This window comes from Spermophilus citellus (assembly GCF_964194105.1).
Source record: "Spermophilus citellus genome assembly, chromosome: 13".
NCBI classification, from domain to species: Eukaryota; Metazoa; Chordata; class Mammalia; order Rodentia; family Sciuridae; genus Spermophilus; species Spermophilus citellus.
The window spans coordinates 93,640,583-93,661,768 of NC_138193.1; the positions used below are offsets into that span (position 1 = coordinate 93,640,583).

General features: G+C 47.6%; 1 protein-coding gene across 1 annotated transcript in view; it reads left to right on the top strand.

Annotated features, from left to right (window-relative positions):
* Positions 1–21,186, top strand: part of ALK (ALK receptor tyrosine kinase) — a 671,348-nt gene that overhangs the window by 590,652 nt on the left and 59,510 nt on the right. The window contains exons 10-11 of the mRNA XM_081265286.1: positions 8,000–8,094; positions 8,265–8,393. Of these exons, the coding sequence (XP_081121412.1) occupies positions 8,000–8,094; positions 8,265–8,393 (224 nt within the window). The remainder of the gene's footprint in view (positions 1–7,999; positions 8,095–8,264; positions 8,394–21,186) is intronic.

The window sequence follows — 21,186 nt, forward strand, 5'->3', positions numbered from 1 at the left end:
AAGGCCATCATGGCAAGCAGAGGCTTAGAGACAGGAATGTTTTCTACAAGTTCAAGAATAACCAACTAGGTTGTATCAGAGAACCTCAGGTCGTCCTCTTGGAAGTCAGTGGATGTGGATCTTGAACCAAGTGCTTTGCACATTTTTAAACCCAGAGATGGGCTGAAGAGTGGGGTTACTAAAGCATGGAGACCCCTGGAGGCTCTTGTGAGTGACTAAATGTGAAATAATTGGGCCCTCAAAGTGGAACTCAAAAAGGGGGAAGAACGAAGCCAGAAAAGAATCCCCTACATCTGCTGCCTTCCAAGTGGCTCCATTGGCTCAGGACAGTTTGGGTTCAGCTGTCTGAGAAGAAGGGAAGAGATGTGGCCAGTGGCACAGCATGCAATGTGCAACCAAGCATTGATATGTACAAATCAAGCATTCATAACTCTAGAAGGATCTGGCCCTGTTTCTTTCTCAGAAAATAGCCCAGATCATTGGAGCAAAGAGTAGATTAGCAATTCTGAGCTTTAAATCCTATTTCTAACACTGATTTACTGTGACGTTTGGGACAAGCTGTTGCTTTTGATTGCTAAGTTTCCACAATCAAGAGTGCAAAGCAGTGAGACAGATCAGACCCATGAGCCTGGTTTAAGAGGCAGTCGCTCAAAATGGCACTAAGTGAACCCCTTTAGAGTAACCGATGTTCAGACCTGCTCAAATTTTCCTGGTAATGTCCACAGCTTGGTTACAAATCAACAGATGCATATGTTTTTCTTAATTCTAAATGCTTCTGGAAAATGTAGCTCTGTGTTCTCAGCCCTGACTCCCACTAGGCACAAAGTCTGAAACTGGGGTGTAATAGATCTTCTGATATTTGAAGCAAAGCGGAATCTAATTCTACATGAGCTGTCCCCCAGAGCCTCCCCAATACAGCTTCCACCCTCACGTCCATGTAGATGATTCACTCATTTTCATTTCCATCTGAGGCATATACCTAGATTTCAAACTGCCTGATTGGCATCCCACCCACACCTTCAGCATGGCCCCAACTATCACACCCACTCCAGAGTGATACTTCTGTCCATAGCTCTGCCAGTCCCCTAAATATTCTGTTCTTCAAAGTCCTTCTTGACTTCTCTCTCACTACCGAGATTCAATGTGAATAATATTGCATTGAACTTTGAGGAGCAGAACTAAAGGGAACTTCAAAAATCTCCCAGTCGGTGGATAGTATGAGTTGTAGGTCTGATGGAACTCAAGGGCAAGGTCCATGACTTACACATCTCTATACTCCTATCTTCAGCCACAAGTGTCTTACTCATGATGGGGGCTCAAATAACCTTTGCTATAAGACAAAGAAGAATATACGTAATTTGAAAAATGTTACAAATATGCTGCCTGTGGAAGAAAAGGTTTCTAATAAAAATATAATTTGAAACAGAAACAATGAAGTAGAATCTCATGCTGAATAAAGACTTCCACCATTAAAATACCATGTTACACAGGTTTTTTAAAACCAAGATGGCACCCAGATAGTGACTTGCCCAGGTCACAGAGGTCCACCAAGTATTCAGTCCAATATTCTCTCTCCTCTACTTTTTGACACTCAGCAACCCCACCCTCAACAAGCAGTAAAGACTATTAAAAAAGAAAAGACTATTCAAAAATATGTTTTTGTCAGAAGAGAAGAAATCTAGCCACCACCATTTTCATAGGTCTCCTCCCTGTTAGGGCCGCCATCTCTGGTTATCATTTCAGCCCTCCAAGCCACAAGCCAACACAGAGACAGAGGCAGAGAAGAAGCTAATGTAGGAAATGTCTATGTGTCCTGAGAAATGAGAAGAGACAGCCCAGTCTCTGAGAAGAATAGATGTGGGGCCTTCTAGGTCTAGATAGTTCTCCACAGCCTGGGTTGTCCCAAGGAGCTTCTATTTCTTCACCAACAGTGTAGACTATGTATGAGTCTAGATGATATTAAACAAGTTGGATGGTTCTTCAAGGAATGGCAGAAAATGGCCCAGGAAGGGAGAGGCCTGAGCCTCTACTACTGCTACTTCACAATCTACTACTTCACAAAATGTATATAACCTGCCAGATCCAATGATGCTCCCTCTGTATCACCCCATCCCCCGCCCCCGCTTTCTCCTTCCTCTTCTTCTCTTGCCATCTCCCTCTCTCTCTCTCTATTTGCCTACACCCACAGTCAAGCGTGTGGGTCAGGTATTTTTGTGCCCAGGCACCTCCCCTGCTGGCTCTGGCTCCAGAAAGCAAGGCCTGTCTTCTTCTTGCCTTGCCCCTTAAAGCCTGGGGTCCCCACTAGAATGCAGTTGACATAGCACAGATTGAGGGACTGAAAGAACAAAGGGGAGACTTGCTAGAAATGGGTTCCACCCACCCTGTAGTCTGGACCTTCCTTGTGGAGGCTTTTCCAATTGATGACATGTCAGGGCACGTGAAGGAGCTGGGACCATTTGGTCTCAGCCTGCAAAAGTGAGCAAAGAAAGTGAATGCTTTAAAGCCTCAACTGAGAATGTAGAAGGGTCTGGGGGACTCTCCATGCCTGCTCAGCCAACTGAAAATTCATTTTCTCTCTTATTTCCAGAAGGATTCCTTTATGAAGACAGACCTCATTGTAAAATATCTCCATGGCTTTTGGCAGCCCTGGAAGGTCTATGTATTGACGTTTCCTCACTGTTCTTGTTGCCCAAAAGGGAAACAAAGTCAGGAGGTGGTAAATTGCTTCTGAGAGTGGGATTGAGTTGGATGGGGAATGTTCCCAACTCCTGAGTACCATGTACCATGTTCCCAACTCCTGGTACCTTGTACCATGGCCTGGCCCACTCTACTAAGCAGGATCCAAAGACTCATGGAGTCAGGACCCGCATGTTCTGCTTTGGCCACATTGAACCTAAGCAAGAGTGGCCCCAGGAATTCAAGGCTACCCATCAGCCCCTCCTCTTGAGCCAATAACTGAAGTCAGTTATGCAGATAATAGGATGAGGGTGGCAGTGCTTTTTCATCACATACATTATTCTAATAGAAATGCATACTGCGCCCTGAGCCTTATGACAGTCCATTTTAGAAGATTTTAGCCAAGCAAATCAACTGCTCAGTGAGAAATTGGAGAAAGCGGTTTTTCTCAGCAGTATCTGCCAGTTCTATCCTAAGCAGCCAGATCCCAGATGAGCCCCAGCTGCGAAAAGGGATGCAGAACACTCCCTCCTTCCAGGGCCAGTAAGTGGCCAATGGAGGAATCTGAGACATGGTGCCTATCTATTGCGTATTTTTAACCCTGTCCAGTTATTCTTTCCTGCCTTCTCCAAAGCATTGCTATTCCCTCAGTCCACATTCAGACATACACCTTTTTTTTGTCAGCTACTAAAATCATTAAGTGAACTTAATTAGGTTTGTTAATCCCTAAGGCTGAATGGGTGGCAAACAAGGCCTATATTCACTGTCCATTAACAGTCTGTTGCCGGAATGAGATGGTGCCTTTTCTGAGCTATGTGTGAGCAGCATCCACATTTCCTAGGCAGGGACCTGCTTGGTGAGTCTCTGAGGCACCCAATTCCAAAGCTGCCCCTCAGAACTTGGCCCACTGCCCAAATGGCCACCTCCCAGAATCCCCCGGGGTCAGTTTTCAACAGGCCTCTCTGTAAAGCTGAATGAGTCAAAGTGGATGCATTCTCTATGCAAAACCAGGCTCCAACCAAGATCTCTAGCCAAGCCTGTTTTAGCAACAAGCTCCAAATCCCTTTGGCAAGAAGAAAAAGGAAAAGCAACAACAACCCATGCAATCAGAAGTGTCTACTTTGGAGAAACAGAAAGAGCTGGACAGGTCTGGATATGAAGGGGCAGGGAGTGAAATCTCCATTACTAAAGAAAGAGGAGGCTCCCCTGTCACATTTCTTAGCACAGATCAGTGAGGAAGCAGGAGGAAACCTTGCAGGAACTCCCAGTGCCGCCTCCTCTCTGACCAGGTTGCCCACCAGAAGAAGGGGAAGTCCCTTCTAGCCATGGGGACTCTGCTTCCTTCCCCACCAGTGCAAAAGTTCTAGAAGCAGGGGAGTAGTGTACATTCATAGAATCACCTGGACTGCAGATTTGGCATGCACCTTGTTCTTCTTCAGTCCCAGAGTGGTTCACAGGAGCATGTTAGAAGTTTCCCTCAGTCTCAGCTGTCTCCCTCAATCCCACCTGTTAAAGTACTGTGACCAGAGACCATAGCTGACTCTGGAGAATGTCTTTGTGTCTGTACCTTTTGAGGAATTCAAAAGTAAAGAGCATTTGAGCCAGAAAGATTCTGAGAGTCTTGAGGAAGTCTGGCCCACCTCCAGCAGGGAGAGGGTAAACAGAGCCAGGAGGGACCTCTTCTTCACCTAAGTCTCAGGAGAAAACACAAAACCAGGTACCATTCAAAACAGAAAAGCCTAAATCTGGGTGGGACTGAGCCACCTGGTCTCTTGGCCAGTCACAGAAAAGGAACTCCTGGACTGGTCCTGTGCCCTCCCTGTCCCCTCACCTGCCACTCAGACCCCATTCCCACACTGCCTCCACTTCACCCTATCCTCCCCACCCCTGCCATGGCACACCTTTGTCTCACCTTCATGCTGCCTTTGTCCCACCTGGCCCTTCCCTGAGCCTCTGGAGCCTGGCACCCTGGGGAAGGGTTGGCAGCGTGACCCCTGGGTGGACAGAGGCCGCATCACATGTTGTCATGGAGTCTTCTCTGGTTGTTGTGAGAGCTCCTGGCTCAAAATATGTGCCATTCCCAATGTCAGTCAAAGTCTCTTAAACAGCAGCTGTCACTGCCATTGCCTCACAGGCACTTTAGAGACTCTTCCATTGACAAACCATTCCAGCCCCGGCTTGCACCCTACCATCCATGCTAAGAGGCCCAGTGGCAGTTAGAGAACTTTTCAGAAGTTAATTCTCTGAGTTATAAAGAATGAAGGCACAGAGAGGAGCCAGGAGACCAGGGATGAGAGGGGACACATGCGGCTTTCCGGAAGGGCCCATGGAGGGGACAGCAGGGATTTTCTCCCTCCTCCCACTCCACAAGCATACACACATCGCTTATTTGCTCAGGCACCTCGGGTCCTCCTGCACTGCAATCAGTACCTACCTGGCCCCTCCATCTGTGGATGACAGATTGGGAGATCTGGGTGGAAATAGGAGTGGTGGGCTGCTGCAGGGCCCTTGCCCACCTCAGCACAGGAGCATCAGGCAGCTCTGCCTTCCTGATGCTTCTACCTAGGAGTATGCTTCTTTCCACTCCCCCTTCTGAGGAGTCTTAAGTGCCTGTTCTCTTAGGTGCCTATTCCCTAGAGCTTGCATCTGCTTTAAAGAGAACAAGGCAGCAGTATTAGGGCCCTAGGTTCCCAGATAAGTTTCCCAGGCCGGGCTTTGTGTAAGCTGACACAGGCACAAGCCAAGAACTTGTCCACAGACCGTGTTTCCTGTGGAACCCTGGGGAAATCATGGCTGCGCCCTTGCCAAGGCTCATGGAGAAACTCCATGCAGGTGTGTCAGGTCTGTGTATCAGACCCACACGCAGAAGTGCCTCTCACCTTGCAAACGGCCCTGTCTTGTCTCTGTACCTTTCATTCTTCCTCATCCTGCCATGGTGATCCCACCATATTTATCCTTAAAGAGCTCTTTGCTTTTGCAACAGTTTGTTGGAAAACTTGCAATGCACCCCCCCACCGCCATTCTTTTATGAAATGACAGTAGAGACTCTTTAGCCTGGCCTCTAAGCACCTCATCATCCTTACCTCCATCCACACCCCTCACACCAAGTGGGACAGTCCCTGTCCCTGCTGACACCTCTCTTGCAACAATTCCTTCTCCTCACCATGCTCTGTTCTCCTGGTACCCACATCCTGGAATCCTCTCCTACTTCAAAGCCAACTTAAATCCACCTCCTCTGTGAAGTCCTCCAAGCTCACCAGCCCAGAGTAAGTGCCCCTTCCCCGCAGCCCACCGCACAGGTTCCTGTGCTCGCTGGCCCAGCATCCTCCCGTGTCCCAGAATAGACTGTGGGCACTCCTCCTTCCACACCCAACCAACTACCAGGTCCCACTGCTGGTCTATCCTACGGAGGAGGGGCATATAGACCCCACCATGGGGAACATGGCTTAAGGGGACCAGGGTGTCTGGCCAGGGATACAACAGATTCAGGCATTTCTTCTTTGGAAGCAAAGCAGACTTGGGTTCTCCAATTTTGACTATCAGACAAAAAGGATTGTGACCAGATTTCACAAGATGGGTGAAGGCCAAGGCAGAATGATGGAGTCGTTCCGTTAAGAATAATCAATCACAAATGCACTATTTAGTTACAGTTCACTCCAGGACTTTCCTCCATGGGAGGCACTAACTGCTCTCTGGCCAGAAATCACCCAGCCAGCATCTGTCTCTTCTACACGGTGACCAGAGGTCATCAGATCATGGTCATAACGGGGGCTTCCCACCCTGCTGTGGCTAACTTCTGGCTCCATCTTCACTCCCTCGCTGCTGTTCCTCCCTGTGTGCTTTTTTTCCCTCTGTGAACAGGCTGACTCTGGTCATTCCTGCAACCCTCCCTACTCTGCTGGCTCCAGGCTGTCAGTCCCACCCCTGTGCTAGTTTTCCACTCTTGCTACCCCCGCAAGCTACCTGGGTTTGTTGGTTCTCTCTCTATATCTCTCCCCACCTCTTTCCCTCTCTCCCTCTTTCTCTCTCTCCTTTCCCCCTTTTCTAACAGTTTTATCAAGTTAAAATTTCCACACCATAACATTCTCCCATTTTTAGTGTACAAATCAATGAGTTTTAACAAACTTACAGAATAATGCCAAGAGCACCACAATCCGGTTTTACAGCATTTCCATCATCCCAACAAGAGCCCTTGTGCTAGTTTGTAGTCAGTATCATTCCCACTCCCAGCCCCGGGCAACCACTAATCTGCTTTCTGTCTTTGTAGATTTGCCTATTCTAGATGCTTCCTGTACATGGAATCGTTCCTTATGAGGTCTTTAACTTATTCTGGCTCCTTTAACTTGGCATAATGTTTTTGAGATCCATCTATTTTATAGCGCGTCTCCTGGCCCCGCTCTTTTTTTACTGCAGAATAGTATCCCACTGTATGGCTATAGGCTTCAGCCAGGCACCAACTGACAGGCATGGCTTTCCTCTCTTAATATTTTAACATCCATGCCATACACTTCACACTATTCAGCAGGTAATTCTAGATTGACTTCCTGAAAGGCGAGAAAGGTTTTTAGGATTCTCAGAAAAACTTCACTTTATAGCAGGAAAGAGCTGGTTGGCTGACAGCCTTCCAGGAGGGTAATTTCCCAGGAAATAAATGAACCAAAGGTATTTTTCACTGTTTATTTCACTCGAAAGCTTTCTCTGTCTGCAGTCGGAGGACCTGGCCCTCCAAGGCTAGGAAACGACCCACTCTGTTAGCTACAAACACTCCCAGGAATAATAGCCAAATCACTCAATATTTAACAACCAGTTGGGAACTGCAAGTGATGGTGGCTAAGACCCAGGATGCTTGAGGCCACTACCACCAGGAATTAACCCTTTGTTTGCTGGTCAGTGGGAAAACCCAGGGGCCCCAGGGTAGGAGCTTCCTTGCCTGAAGCGATGAGCAAGGGGCACTCGTGTTCTTTAAAGGTTGACAGACACAGAGTATTTTGATCTTTTAATAATGACTTTAGTCCCATGGGTAAGTACCAGCTGAATAGCAAACCCACACTTGCCTAACCCCTGTAACCCCAGAAAGCAAAAGAGGTCTCTTCTGGTTATCAGGGAGTCCTGGGCCCAGTCCCTAGACTCCAAATTGGTTTTAAGGTGAGGCGTCAGCTATCAGCAATCCTTCTGAAAGAGTTATGCTCAGTGTTGGAGAAGTTGCTCAACTGAAATTCTGAGCTAGGCGACCAGCACACAAATGCTGGACACTATTCTAGGGCATGCCCCCCCCCCCCCCGACCCAGGTTGCTTCTCACACACATTCCTCTTGACACTACAGGTTCTGGCTGCAGATGGTTGCATGGTGGGGACAAGGATCCCGAGCCACCGTGGCTTTTGACAATATCTCCATCAGCCTGGACTGCTACCTCACCAGTGAGTTCACCCAGCCCCAGTCCTCTGTCTGCCCAACCCCAAGGACCCGTGGCTGCACTACCCTCCTTAACCCAAGCCCAATCATCTCTCTCCCTTCCCCAGTATGAACTCACCTCTCTTCCTGAAATTGAGCCTTATCTAACTCATTCCATGGGGTCTTCTCATTGCAGTCAGTGGGGAGGACAAGATACCACAGAACGCAGAACCCAAATCAAGAAATCTGTTTGAGAGAAACCCAAACAAGGACCAGAAAACCTCAAAAAATACATCTGAACAGCCTCCCACCTTTGACCCGACAGGTAAGGGTTCAGCTCACAAATTTGAGCAATGTAAATTCTTGTTCAAAATGCAGAAGAAAGGTACGTGCTATGATTGGGGTGGGGAGTTATGGTCAAAGAATAATACGGCCAACCTTTAAGAGGAACATCACCTGCATTTTGGTTAGGAGGCCCCAAGAGAAAACTGTGTGATTCTCTTATTGCCTGAGCAGTGGAAGCCACCAGAGGTTGTGTGAAGGAACAAGTTTCCTCCACATCTGGGGAACCCCAGGCCCCACACAGATGGGAGAACCAAGCGGGTACTCTTTCCTCAACTCAATTCCTTGAAAACTACCTCCATCTATTGAAGAAAGCAAACCTGACCACCTGATTTCCTCTCTTCAGGAAGAGGGTTGAGCTCGAGGCCAACGAGCTCTTACAGAAGAGTGGGCCACCCTGCCATAGCAAAGCCCCAGATGCCTCCCCAGAGCTGGATCCCTGACAGAACTCTTCTGATCAGTGCCCCCCAGGCTAGAGGACTTGTCATGGGGGCTCTTGTTGCACAGGCCTCTTCAGCCTCTGGCCAAAATCCATAGGTGCCACTTCTCAGTCACTCTTCCTATCTCCAAATTAAGTGGATAGTCCTGGCAGTTATGAGATCAGAGGCTGGGAGCCTAATCCCAGAGAAGCTGAGGCCATAGAGACCTCATCCCAGAAAGTGACAGGATTCCTCCAGGGTGGCCTCAGGGTCTAAGCACGTGAGGCTTTTCAGACACCAGTAACCTATGGAAGCCTCTGCCCGGCACACAGACCACCTGCACTCTCTTTCTCTTTTTCCTAAGAAACGTAAGTGTTTATCACAATGACAACAGACATGATAAATCTCTGATTTCTACTTATGATGTAAAGTTCTTATACAGTACAAAAGGTTAAAAATAAGGTAGAGACTACAGCTTTGCCACTAAATTTACTGATTCTCCCTTATTCACTAATGTCAGTTTTGTTTTATTTTTGGAGAACTCCTTTCCTTTCTGTCCCCCTCCCAAAAGCTACCTTAAGACTGACCCTCACCCATCCCTATCTCCGGCCTGATCCAGTTCAACTGCCAACCCCATGGGAAAGAGTTTGTTGCTTTTCCTATTATTTCTGACCTTTCCTGCCTCCTTCACCTTCCACTAGAACCTGAAAAACTTTTCCATTCTTCCACACAGAGGGGAACCCAGCCTGCAGAACGCCCAGCCTTCTCTATTTCTCCAAATGCCCTCATGGTTCATGGAAATGTCTAACCTGAGGGAAGCAGCCTACAACCAGTCCCTTCCTGCCACTCAATCCCAATAATTCACATCCATTTACATGTTTGCCTTTGGCCCACTACTACCCCCTTGTGATAAATTCAGGAAATTTTTACAAATTTGTAACTTTATAAACTTAGGAAAGAGACCAGATTTTCCTTTCCAGTGTGTAAAGAAAACATGGCGGCAAACCTCCTGCTCTAGCCTAACTACCAGCACTGATTACATAGCAGGGCTCCAGAAACATCTATTGATTGACTGGTGGGCGGCCAGAGGCTCGAGCTAGGTTCTCAGATGTCAGCAGCCATCAGCCCTGCAGCTGGCACTTAAGACACAGCCGTCCACCCTGCCTGAGTCTGGGTTTATTGCCACAGAACTCCCACTGTCCCTAAAAGGCTAATCAATAAGGGCCTGCCCAATGGCCACTCAGGCTAATGAAATCACGGATGGCTCAAAAGTGGTGAAGACTCCCCACCACTTCCAAATAGAATTAGAAGTGAGTGGAGCCTGAGGGGTGGGAGTGACTTCCACTGAAATGCGAGCTTTGCCTACCAAGTACCTCCACCCCAAGTCCTCAGCCCACCTCAAGATACAGGCAGTAGCTACTGACCAGTGATCTCTTCACTTCTGGATGGAAGAGGACATTGAGCCAAATACATCCTTGGGCAGCCTCATCAGCCACCCGGGGCTCCTTGAGAAGGCTCTGGGACACCTAAGAAGGAGCCACTTCTTTCCCAGGAGCCCACTGCCCCATGGAAAAGCAGCTTGGGTGCTCAGCAGCAGGAGACATCTCTTCCATCATGACTTAAAACCCCTAGTTTCATCTTGCTAAAGATTCTTGCAAATCTGTGGAGGTGTGGGTGTCTCTGTTTGGGGGGCAATTTCCCAGGGAAGGTCCACTTAACCCCTGGACTCAGCCTCATGGTCAGGAGGAACTAGCCACCTTACCCCTACCCTCCCCTGGCTTTCTCCAGACCCACCTGCAGTCCTGGCTCACTTGCTCTGTGGCTAGATCTGAGCTCAGAGATGCTGAGAAGAATGTGACCCAGGTGTGGAACTCAAAGAGTTCCCAGTCTAGAAGAGGAAAGTGTTCATAGATGATTGATTGAACTAGAGTCATATGCCTCCAACAAAGAGGGCCAAGGAGGGGTCCTGGAGGATTCTTGAAGACTGAGGCCAGGCCACACCTCTTCAGTAATAATCACCCAGAAAAAACATGTCCCTAGCACCTCCCCTGTGCCCAGCACTGTGTGTGTCTACAACAGGGATAAGGCTGACCAGACTCGCCCTTCAGGAGCTTCTGGCCTGGGGGAGGACAGCAGCCCGTGAACCTGCAGGATGGGCCTTCAGTGCCAGTTGTAACCTAGCTCAGAGCTTCTACCTGGCAGGGACCCCTAGAGAAAGATGGAAGGACAGGGCCTGGTGTGGGGGAAGAAAAGGAACAATCACTGAGTGGCCCTGATCCTGGGCTACACTGTGGCTTTGCGCATCAACTTGTCCCCACATTGGCCCTGAGATGGTTACTGTTGTTACCATCAAAGGGAAAAAGAAAATGGCCGAAAAGGAATTAAGAGTCCCTTTGCTGGCAGGGAGTGGGGCCAGGGTGTGAACCCAAAGTGCACACCCTCTCACCCAGCTAAACCACAGCCAGGTACAAATGTCTCCAGTCAGAGATAAACACCAAAATGGGAAGAGGTAGGAGAGTCCCCGATAAGAGCCCCTGCATGATCAGTAAACGAATCAGCTCCCAACGCTGTGACAAAGAATCGAGGAGACAAGATAATAAGATTTTCTTTCCAAAGTTCAGCGCTGTCAGTTTCTGCTGAGCTGGAACAGGGGTGGCTGGTGGCATTTCTGCTCTCCTCCAGGCAGGTGTTAGAGCCACCCCTAGAAACACAAAGGCCAAATCGGGCCTTTTGGGAAACAGTTACTCACAAAGCTCCCAAATTTCCCTAAATACGCCTCATGTCCCCCAAGCCATTCAGCCTGACTCCCTCACCTCGAGCCAGTGGGGGCAGACTGAGCCGCTGGAGTGTCTCGTCAGGGTAAAGGCTGTCCAGGTGCTTCACAAGGGGTTCTCGGAAGCCTCTGAGTCACTTTAGCTAATCAGATGAAGAAGCTGAAGGAGAAAATGGGGCAAGTATTAAGTCCAGGGAAATTACATTTGTCAGCTTTGCACATGCAATTACGCTAACCAAATGGCTGGGATAATGCAATCACGGCTGCAGAGCCGGCTCTCGCCCTCCCTCCCTCTCATTCTCCCGCCCCCACCACCACCTCTCCCTCTCTCCCTGTCTCCATCTCTGTCTCTATCTCTGTCTCCCTCTCTCGTGGTAAGAGACGATGTTAGAGGTGCAGGGGTATAAGTATGCCCTGCCACCTCCCTGCCTGAAAAGCCCAGGTGAAGACAAGCAGTCCCCAGGGGCCAACACGCCTCTGCCCTCTCCTTGGAGCTCAGATGCTACATTGGAAGATCTAAAGGACTTCAGCTCAGTGAACATGAGACCCAATCCCACAGTTCCAACTGTGGAGTCCTGTCTTCAAAACCACATCCTTGCCTTTAAATCATCTGGTAACAGTTTGCTTCACCATTTTCAAAGTGTAGTGTGTATCTCTTGCCAAAGTGGGAAGAAAAGCAATGAAAAAATATGTAGAATCCTGTAAAGAGCAGTGGATCAGGGGTCCAAAGCTCTGCAGGGGGTCCCAGCTGGTTTGCACTAGCAAGCTCCATTCCTGGGGCCACTCCACCTCACATGACCTCCTGGACATGTCAGTGAACCTTCCAGTAGCAGATTAGTAGCACCTGGGGTGAGAAGGACTGATGTGAACACAGACAAGGGCAGATATTGCTGTTTTCACAAAGTCAAGGTTTGAGGTAGACAGTCTCCAAGTCCCTTCCCATTCCCAGCCCCACGATTCTGAGGGCTGATGGGATTTGGCATAAGGGAGCTGTAGCTTTATTTGGTCCATCTCTCCAATTAACCTGTGGCCCAGCTAATGTGCCCAGGAGTCAGGGTGACAGACTGTCCATTTCCACACATGCTCCTGTGATTCAAGAACAGATGCCAATTCCAATGAGAAAGTTTTATGTGTTTCATATAAATTGATTGGGTCTATTTCTGCTAAATGCATTATCCATTCACCACAGAACAACTATTAGAGTTAATAGAATTTGTAGTTAGAGCCATTATGTTCCAAGCACGCCCTTCTAGGGATGACGGCATTATTGCAAGGCAGGCTTCGTGGGCCACCCCTTCCCCAGAGCCCATCTTCCCACTCAGTGGGCTTTGTTTCCCTCCGAGCCTTCTGCACACAGACCCCTGCCTCCCTGGCCAAGTTTACTTCAGCGACACACCCCTGTAGGAAGGCCCCTTCCCTTTTGTTCACCTGCTCCTAACTAATGTGTTCAAATCCAGTTCTAAAAGGTCCCATCGTCTCATCGCTTATTGGCATCGCAATCACCCCATGCCGGGCTGGGGGTCGAGAGGAAGCCAAGATGCTTTCTTTTAGTCTTTGCTCTTCACCGTATGCCAGTTTGGGAGGCAGGAAGTCCCAAGATGTGAGTGGGACAAGTTGGGGGGGGGGGGGTGGGCAGAGAGCCACTCAAGTTAAACTCTTGTCATCAACAGTGTCCTAGAATTGCCCAATTATGGGCATAGTCCAGGCCTTCCCAACGCAGCAGCAAGCTATTCAGCCCATCAGGGACCTAGATACAGGCCAGGGGTTTCTCCACTGTCCTCACATCATCTGCACCTGGTTAACCAGGCTGAGGGGGGCATCTGCAAGTTCTGCTTATTAAACATGCAGATTTCTTTGGTTTGTGTAGAGGGGAGTGAGGGCAGGGTGGAGTTGCAGGGATGGGAAGGATGGTAAAAAGAGACAGACATCATTACCCTACATACATGTATCATTACACTACTGGAGTAACTCTGAACCTGTACAGCCAGAGGAATAAGTAAGGGAGCTCCAACAACTCCCTTACTCCATTTGTATACTATATGTCAAAATGCATTCTACTGCAAAATAAATAAATAAATATTTATTTTTAAAAAATGCAGATTTCTGGGCCCCTGCAGCCCTGTGGAATGCCTGGGAGTGGGAGGCCAGAATTCACATCTCAGATAACCCTTCAGGAAGGCTTGGTTAGCAACAAAGTTTAGCAGCCCAGAACTGCAACCCAAACTCATTGCAGAGGAGCAGCCTGGGCCTGGGGAAGGTGGTAAAGTGGGCTCAGAGCCACACAGCATCTTTTAAGTTTCTAACAAAGAGCAAAAGCCTGGTGTTACATCATTGTCTTGTCACACATGGATAGTAACTGCTGTTCCCTGAGTTTCCCCGGGGCAGGAAGTTTGCTCATTATCTTATTTGTTGGTACCATAACATTAGCCCCCTTTAACAGATGAGGAAACTGAGGTCCAGAGAAGTTAAGTAATTTGCCGTGTAAAAGGCTAAAGAGGCTAGTAAAAGGCTTTTAAAAAGGCTAAAGAGCAAGTTTCTTACAAATCGTGTAGAAATTAAAAGTTTTCTAGGCCAATAATAATATCTAGAAGGGCAAAGTTGTGATAAAGTAACCTGAGAGAAATCCCTTTGTTGGAAAGGTGTTCTAGAAGGATTTCTTCGTTCTGAAAAACCCTGCTTCTTATATTAGTTTTTGCCTAAACAGAACATCAGCATTTTCACTAACATTTAAGACAGTACACCAGGAAGGCAGCATACCCACTCCTATAAGAAAGCTGATAATTGCCCCTAATTGGAATTCCTCCATGCACCCCAGCCTTCATGAGTGCACCTGGAAGCACTTCTATTAGCACCCCTTCAACCAAGGGGGATGACTCTTTAAGGAGAGGGAGGGATAGGACCCTAGATACAACCCTTGGAAACTACTAGGGCACCAGCCACTCCCCTGCTCAGCCACCTGCTGTCTACCCATGTGCTGTGTGTTCTTCATTTTGCTAATTTTAGCTCATCACCTCTTTATAGCAAGCATAGGAATAGTGACACCGGAGGCACCAGCCTGAGCAAGGCCCATGGCTCCCAGTCACTGTAGCAGGTTTGGCACCCTCCCCATTAGAATGTCACTTTTCATTTGGGTGCATCTCACTGCCCCTACCCCCAGGAGCTAGTGTCCCCAAGGTTTAGGGGACTTGGTGATCCCTATTACTCACATGAGTTTCTCCCGGTGGAAGAGGCCCTGCCTATGGGACAGCCAGTCACCATCCATCCCCAAGAGGTGGCCAACTCCAAGGACCAGAGTCTGCTCGGTAGCCAAGGGAAACAAAGCACTTCCCCAGGGACCTGCTGACAGTGACAGGGTAGAACGGAAGACTGGGTTGAAGGCAGAACATCCACCAGCAACAAAGCTTCCTGGTGTATGTGCCACCATTTGTTAGCCACCAGGTTCCATTTGGACACAGATCTACCGGCTGTTCCTAAGCACATTTAGCATCCCTCTCCTGTGATTCTTGCTGAGCCCTGAGGGTAGACACCACTATGAGGAAGCAATGCAGCACAGGTTTAAAGCTGCAGCACAGGTTTAAAGCTGCAGCCCTGCTCTAAATCCCAGCCACACCACTCACGTGAACTATCTCCCTTCTCCATTCTGCACTTTGCTTCCTTATAGCAAAAATTGGTGTGTTTATTATCCTTATTTACATTGCATGGTTTGATAGAAGGGTCACATAGATTGATGTGTGTCAAGGGCTTGGAGAGGTGACTGACAGAGTGAGCTTCGTGAGGCATGGCCATTGTCCCCATCTATTTTAGAACAGATGAAACAGAGGATCAGAGGGTAGGTGACCCCCTAATAATCCACTGCAGAGCCAGCGTTCAAAGTCAAGGCTGCAACTCCAAAGCCTTCCTTTCTCTAAACCCACACCACCTAGGAAGGATACCAAATGTCACCCGGCTGCTCACCAACACATTGGAGCCACCTATGTGGGCGTCCACACGGGCTCTTTCTCTTTCCTCTCAGAAGACTCAGCTCCATGCTAGACACACACAACAGCACTGCTCTCCCTGAATCCTGTCCTAGAAAAAGAACTTGTATAGACTCTAGTTCAATCTAACAGGCATGCGCAGGGTACCTCAGGGCCTGTGACTATGACCAAGACAAGCACTGCACAGGAAAAATGGGCCACCCAGAGCTGAGCCACATGAGCCCCAAGTGAAGCCACAGTTCTCCCAGCACAAGAGAGATTCTGGTCTCTTCCTCAGTCTCTGATTCTGATCCCATCTAGAATTAGACCAGTGGCCCTCTCTCCACAGCTCTGACTTGGTCCTGTCCTGAATGGGGCATGACCAATTATTCTGAACCAATTATTTTCAAAAAGAAACCCAGTGTCCTGTGAGAAAGCGAGGCCTCAAGTCACTTCAGAACACTCCAGTCAGCTCCGACAGAGTCCAGAACGCCTCATGAACTCCAGCCAAACACTCCGTGGTGGTGGAACTAGGGCAAAGCTACTGGCAAGTCACCTAATGCCATAGCGGGCCGTGGCTCCCCCGAGCAGCCGGCGGGAGCCGTTCCCTTCTTGCTGCTCAGCTGGTCTGAGAAAACATGTTGTTTTTTTCCCACTTGTTTCAGTGACAGGTTACATAAGTGGGAGACAACAAATGATCCAGGAACTCCAGGCTCAGCACTGCTTGATTAAGACCATTTAGCTCAAAGACCAGCGGCACACAAAGGCCCCTCCATCAGCAGGAGTGCATTAAGCACCGGCTGTTTAGGAAAAGCACTTTTAATCATCAGTCTTCCCCCAGACTCGCTGCTTCTGCCTGTAAAGCGAGCCCGCATCCCCTCAGAGCCTGTCTGCTCCCTGCTTGTTGCAGCCAAGCGTCAGGGGCCTTCACAGAGGAGTGTGACTTTCTAAATTCATCCAGGTCTGAGCTGGACAGAGATCCAGGAGGACAGAGGCTAAAATGCTAGATTACAAAAGGGGGTCTTCCCTGCTTTTCCCTCCCAAAAGGAAAAGAAGAGGTGAAACTGCCTTAGCGATCACCAAGTCAAGGAGAAGAGAAAGCCCAGGTAGAATTCAGCCCAGCCAGTAAGTACCCTCCCTGCTGGGTGCTTTAAAAAAAGAAAGCCAAACTTTAGGAGAGGGACTTTGAATGAGTATGTAGTTATCTATTGTTTTGAGACAAATTACCCCAAACACAGTGGCTTACAACACATTTGTTAATCTGTTTCTTATGTTTCAGCAGGGTGTTCTGCTTCAAGGTGTTAGCTAGGGCTGGGGGCTCATCCAAAAGCTTGACTGGGAGAGGATTCCTTCCCAAGTCCACATGGTTGTTGGCAGTTCCTGCAGGTTCCAGCCGCCCTTAGTTTCTCCTGGCCACAGCAACTTGCTTTACTGAAGCTAGTAGAGAGAAGGAGGGAGGGAGGGAGGGAGGAAAAAGTAAGCCAGCTAGCAGGACAGAAGTTACAATTTCAAAGTCATGAAAATGACATCCCATCACCTTTTCATGTTCTATTGGTTAAAGCAACTCACACGTCTTACCCATGCTCAAAGGTAGGGGATTAGGCAGGATGTGGACATCAGGAGACAGGAAACCATCTCAGAGCCATCCTACAATGGTTGTGTGCCAGAGATCACCCAATCACCAGGAAACCCTGAGAGCCCCCTGGGGATTCTCACAGGTCATCCCAGCAACTGGGGAGGTTAAGGCAGGATTGCAAGTTCAAGGCCAACCTGGGCAATTTAGAGAGACCCTGTCTCAAAATAAAATTTTTTAGAAGGAGCTGAGAATGCCACTCAGTGATAGGACAATTGCCGAGCATTCTTGAGGACCTGGGTTCAATAACCAGTACCAAAAAAAAAAAAAAAAAAAGAATTCCCAAAATCCAGCTCAAACCCGACTGTTCAATATCTCACAGGAATTTGTGTTGTGTATTCAAGAAGCACCTGATGAGTGTCCCAGTATAGCAAAGACTCCTAGAGACCATGGTTCTTTCTCAAAGCTGTATATCGTAGTGAGCAAACAAGACCATTTCTAATTGCTTCAAGAGTTATAAAATACTTTTCTAATATAAAATGTTGTGTGGTACTGCTATTAACATTATTAGCAAAATGTATAACCTAAAATTTTGGGCCAATTCAATCAACCCTCAAATGTTGCCATCTCTAAATATTTAAGGTATTTATGATCCATCTCCTCCTACAAGCTGAACACTCTTTGGTGCATACATATAACTGTGCATCTAGGTATACTGTCTTCAATATTTTTTTATAAAAGTTTCAAGCAAATCTTGCCCCAGGGGAAAAGGAGAATATTTCATATTTTGGATCCTCTCCTTCAGTGAATTACCCAAACCAATTTCCAAGTAAAACCCTCATGCTATACTCTGAATAAATAAATGACTTCCAGGTAGAAGATTGCTCCCAAGGGACTCAGCCATCACTATCAATGGAAAGAGGATCTCTTTAGTCTTTTAAAGCTTGTCAAGATATTGGGAGTCATGGAAGCTCTGGAACCTTCTCCATAAAATTTTTTTTACACAAACACAAGTGACTAGATTGGAGAGAATTGATTTGTTTTTATAGTGAATGTTGACAGGGCCTTCATAATAAGGTGAGAACATATTGTATTCATCTACTTATTATTTGTCTATAAGTGACTCACAGATTAAATGATCATATCCCAGGACTGACGTTAACATGTAAAGAACATAAAGCATAGTCTAGCAACAGAACTGAGAATCAGAAAATCTCCCCAGGGCTCAGAATGGCTGCCTGGAAAAAGAGGACTGTTTCTTTCCCCTCGAGTGGCTTCCTGATTTTGATCCTGCTAACCAGTCCATTCAGTCTCTCAACTGGTCAGTTCCATCAACCATTAGGGTAGTGGGGTGTTCCCACTGCTAAAAAGTGGGACTCCCATGTTTTCTCAAAGACTGCAGGGCCCTCTGTGTCTCAGCTGTGTGTGTTAGGTGTGTGTGAGTGTGTGCTAGTGTGTGTGTACATGTGTATGTGTGATCCAGAAAGTGTGTGAATGTGTATGTCCAGTTCTTTAGGAGCCTACCTTCTTTCATTCATGCTACAAAGTAGCTTCCATCAAACATCTATTTACTACCAGAACTACTCTGCTTAACCCTCCCTCATGGCTCTAATATGAATACAGGAGCTCAGGAGGGCCAAAAGCCCCACTGATCCCTCTGTATATATATGACCTCCCCCTTCTGACTACCCAACTGGGTTTGGGCCTGGTAAGTGGCCTAATCTCTTGTTTCTATTTTGTTTTGCTTGTCTTTCATTTAACAAAAATGTATTAACCACCTCCTATGTGACTGACACTTTTAGGTCCTGGACACAAGGCAGGGAATAAAACAGAGCAAGTCCCCTTCTCAGAGGGTGCACATGCTAGTGTGTACACATGACATAGTTTCAAAATGTGATGTGCTCAGAAGAAAAGGAAGGGGACATAGATGACAGCAACAGAGCCCTGTGGTGTGTGCATGTGTGTTGTGTCAACGGAATTTTTTTTTTCGTACCAGGAATTAAACCCATGGGTGCTTAACCACTTAACAACTGAACCACATCCCCTGCCCTTTCTACTTTTTATTTTGAGACAGAGCATCCCTAAGTTGCTATGGCTGGCCTCAAACTTACAATCCTCCTGCCTCAACCTCCGAAGCCACTTGGGATTACAGGCATGCACCACCGTGCCTGGCACAATAGAGTACTAAGCAAGAAAATTTCAGGGGCCTTCAAGTGTGTATCAGGGCAGAACCAGGAAATGCTATGGTTACTGGTATTAGGGTCCCAATTTTTGTTCGTAACTGGTGTGCCCTGGGGAAACTTCAAGGCCTTCCACAACATAGATACCACTCTCCTAAGCTCTAGAGACCTTGACCATAAAGTGTACTGAGACATAGCAGAGGGTGAGTGGAGAAGGGGAGTGTGCTTCCACTGAGCTCTCTGGGTCAGTGGGAATGACCTGGGAGTTGAAGGCCATGTGCAGCATCCAAAGAAGCAATGGGAACCTGGTCTCAAGCCACTGGCTTTGCTATTTGAGAGCAGCAGGATTCTCTGGTCAGTGGAGCTTTCATTGAAAGTAGACTAGAGGTCTTGATAAAAGATGCTCCAATCAGACTGAAGGAGGACCCAAACAATGGTTGGGGACCCAAGAAAGAGTCTAGTCCCATAATAAAAATTATTTTATAGAAGACTATTGATGTTAATTATTTTATAGAAGACTATTGATTAACATCAATAGTCTTCTATAAAATAATTTTTGTTATGGGATTAGACTATTATTTTTGTTATGGGACTAGACTATTATTATTTCAGTGCCTGGTAATATCAGGATTCACGGCTCTGTGGTCTTCTTGGCCTTTTCTTCATACTTATTGTCCTATGGTTACAAAACACACGACCACGTTATAGGTCGAGAACAGAGAGAACCATCTCTTCCCTTCTTTCTCTAGCCTATTGATCTTGCATTCTTTTCTTTTTTTAAGAGAGAGTGAGAGAGGAGAGAAAGTGAGAGAGAATTTTTTTTAATATTTATTTTTTAGTTCTCGGCGGACACAACATCTTTGTTGGTATGTGGTGCTGAGGATCGAACCCGGGCCGCACGCATGCCAGGCGAGCGCGCTACCGCTTGAGCCACATCCCCAGCCCCTGATCTTGCATTCTTCACCTTTTCTGTTTGGCCACTGTTTGATCCTAATGTCCCACTGATTTCCTTTCTGCCCTTGACTTTGGGATTTCTTACCCTCCATGGTGTCTCACTGTCCAATTCATCTGAGATGCTCAGGGACCTAGACCTGGCAGAACATTTGTTCTTTCTAGCTCAAAATCCCCTGCCAGTTGGGCTGCCTGTACCTCCATCAACCCATCTCCCAGAGGCATTACAGTCCCAAGAGCCTTTGTAAGGATTTTACTCTGTGAGTTTGGCCAAACAATAGGCCAGATCCTCTAAAGTACAGCAGTGCAGGGGCCTGGACTCCCACATGGTTGCCTCTCTCTCTCTTAGGAGGCAGCAAATCCTTATGACATAACCCCATGGGTGCCGCACTAGATCAAGTCTTCTTTCCCAATTTTTATGTAAAAACTTCCGAATGCACAAGTCCATGACTCTTCAGGCCTGAGTGGGGCAGAGCTGGTTCTGAAACTCCACCACCAATTCCCACTTACGCCTCAGCACCAAGTCCATATGCGTAGTCGCAGATGGGTGGATGCTAGGTACCCATGTCAACATCAATGCTTTATTAGCACAGCTTTGGCCCAAAGCCAACTTGGGAGTAACCAAATTAGCCCTAAATCCTCCCTTAACTTAATTTTTACAGCTCTGCTTTCAGGATAGTGTTTTTTCTGTGACCTTTCTCTTCTCCCATGTGTCAGTGACTTTCCCTCAGGGAGAAGGGGGGTGGTTGAGCACACAACACAGCAGCCATCACAGGAGCCATTAACTCCTGCAGATTGCGGGGTGTCAGAGCTGTTTAGGGTAATTCAGTCCTGAAAGCAGCTTTTATCTCAACAGCCCTGACTTGCCACCCCATCGATGGGGAGCCAGCTCACTCTCAGATCTGTCTAGCTCCCAGCAGGAAG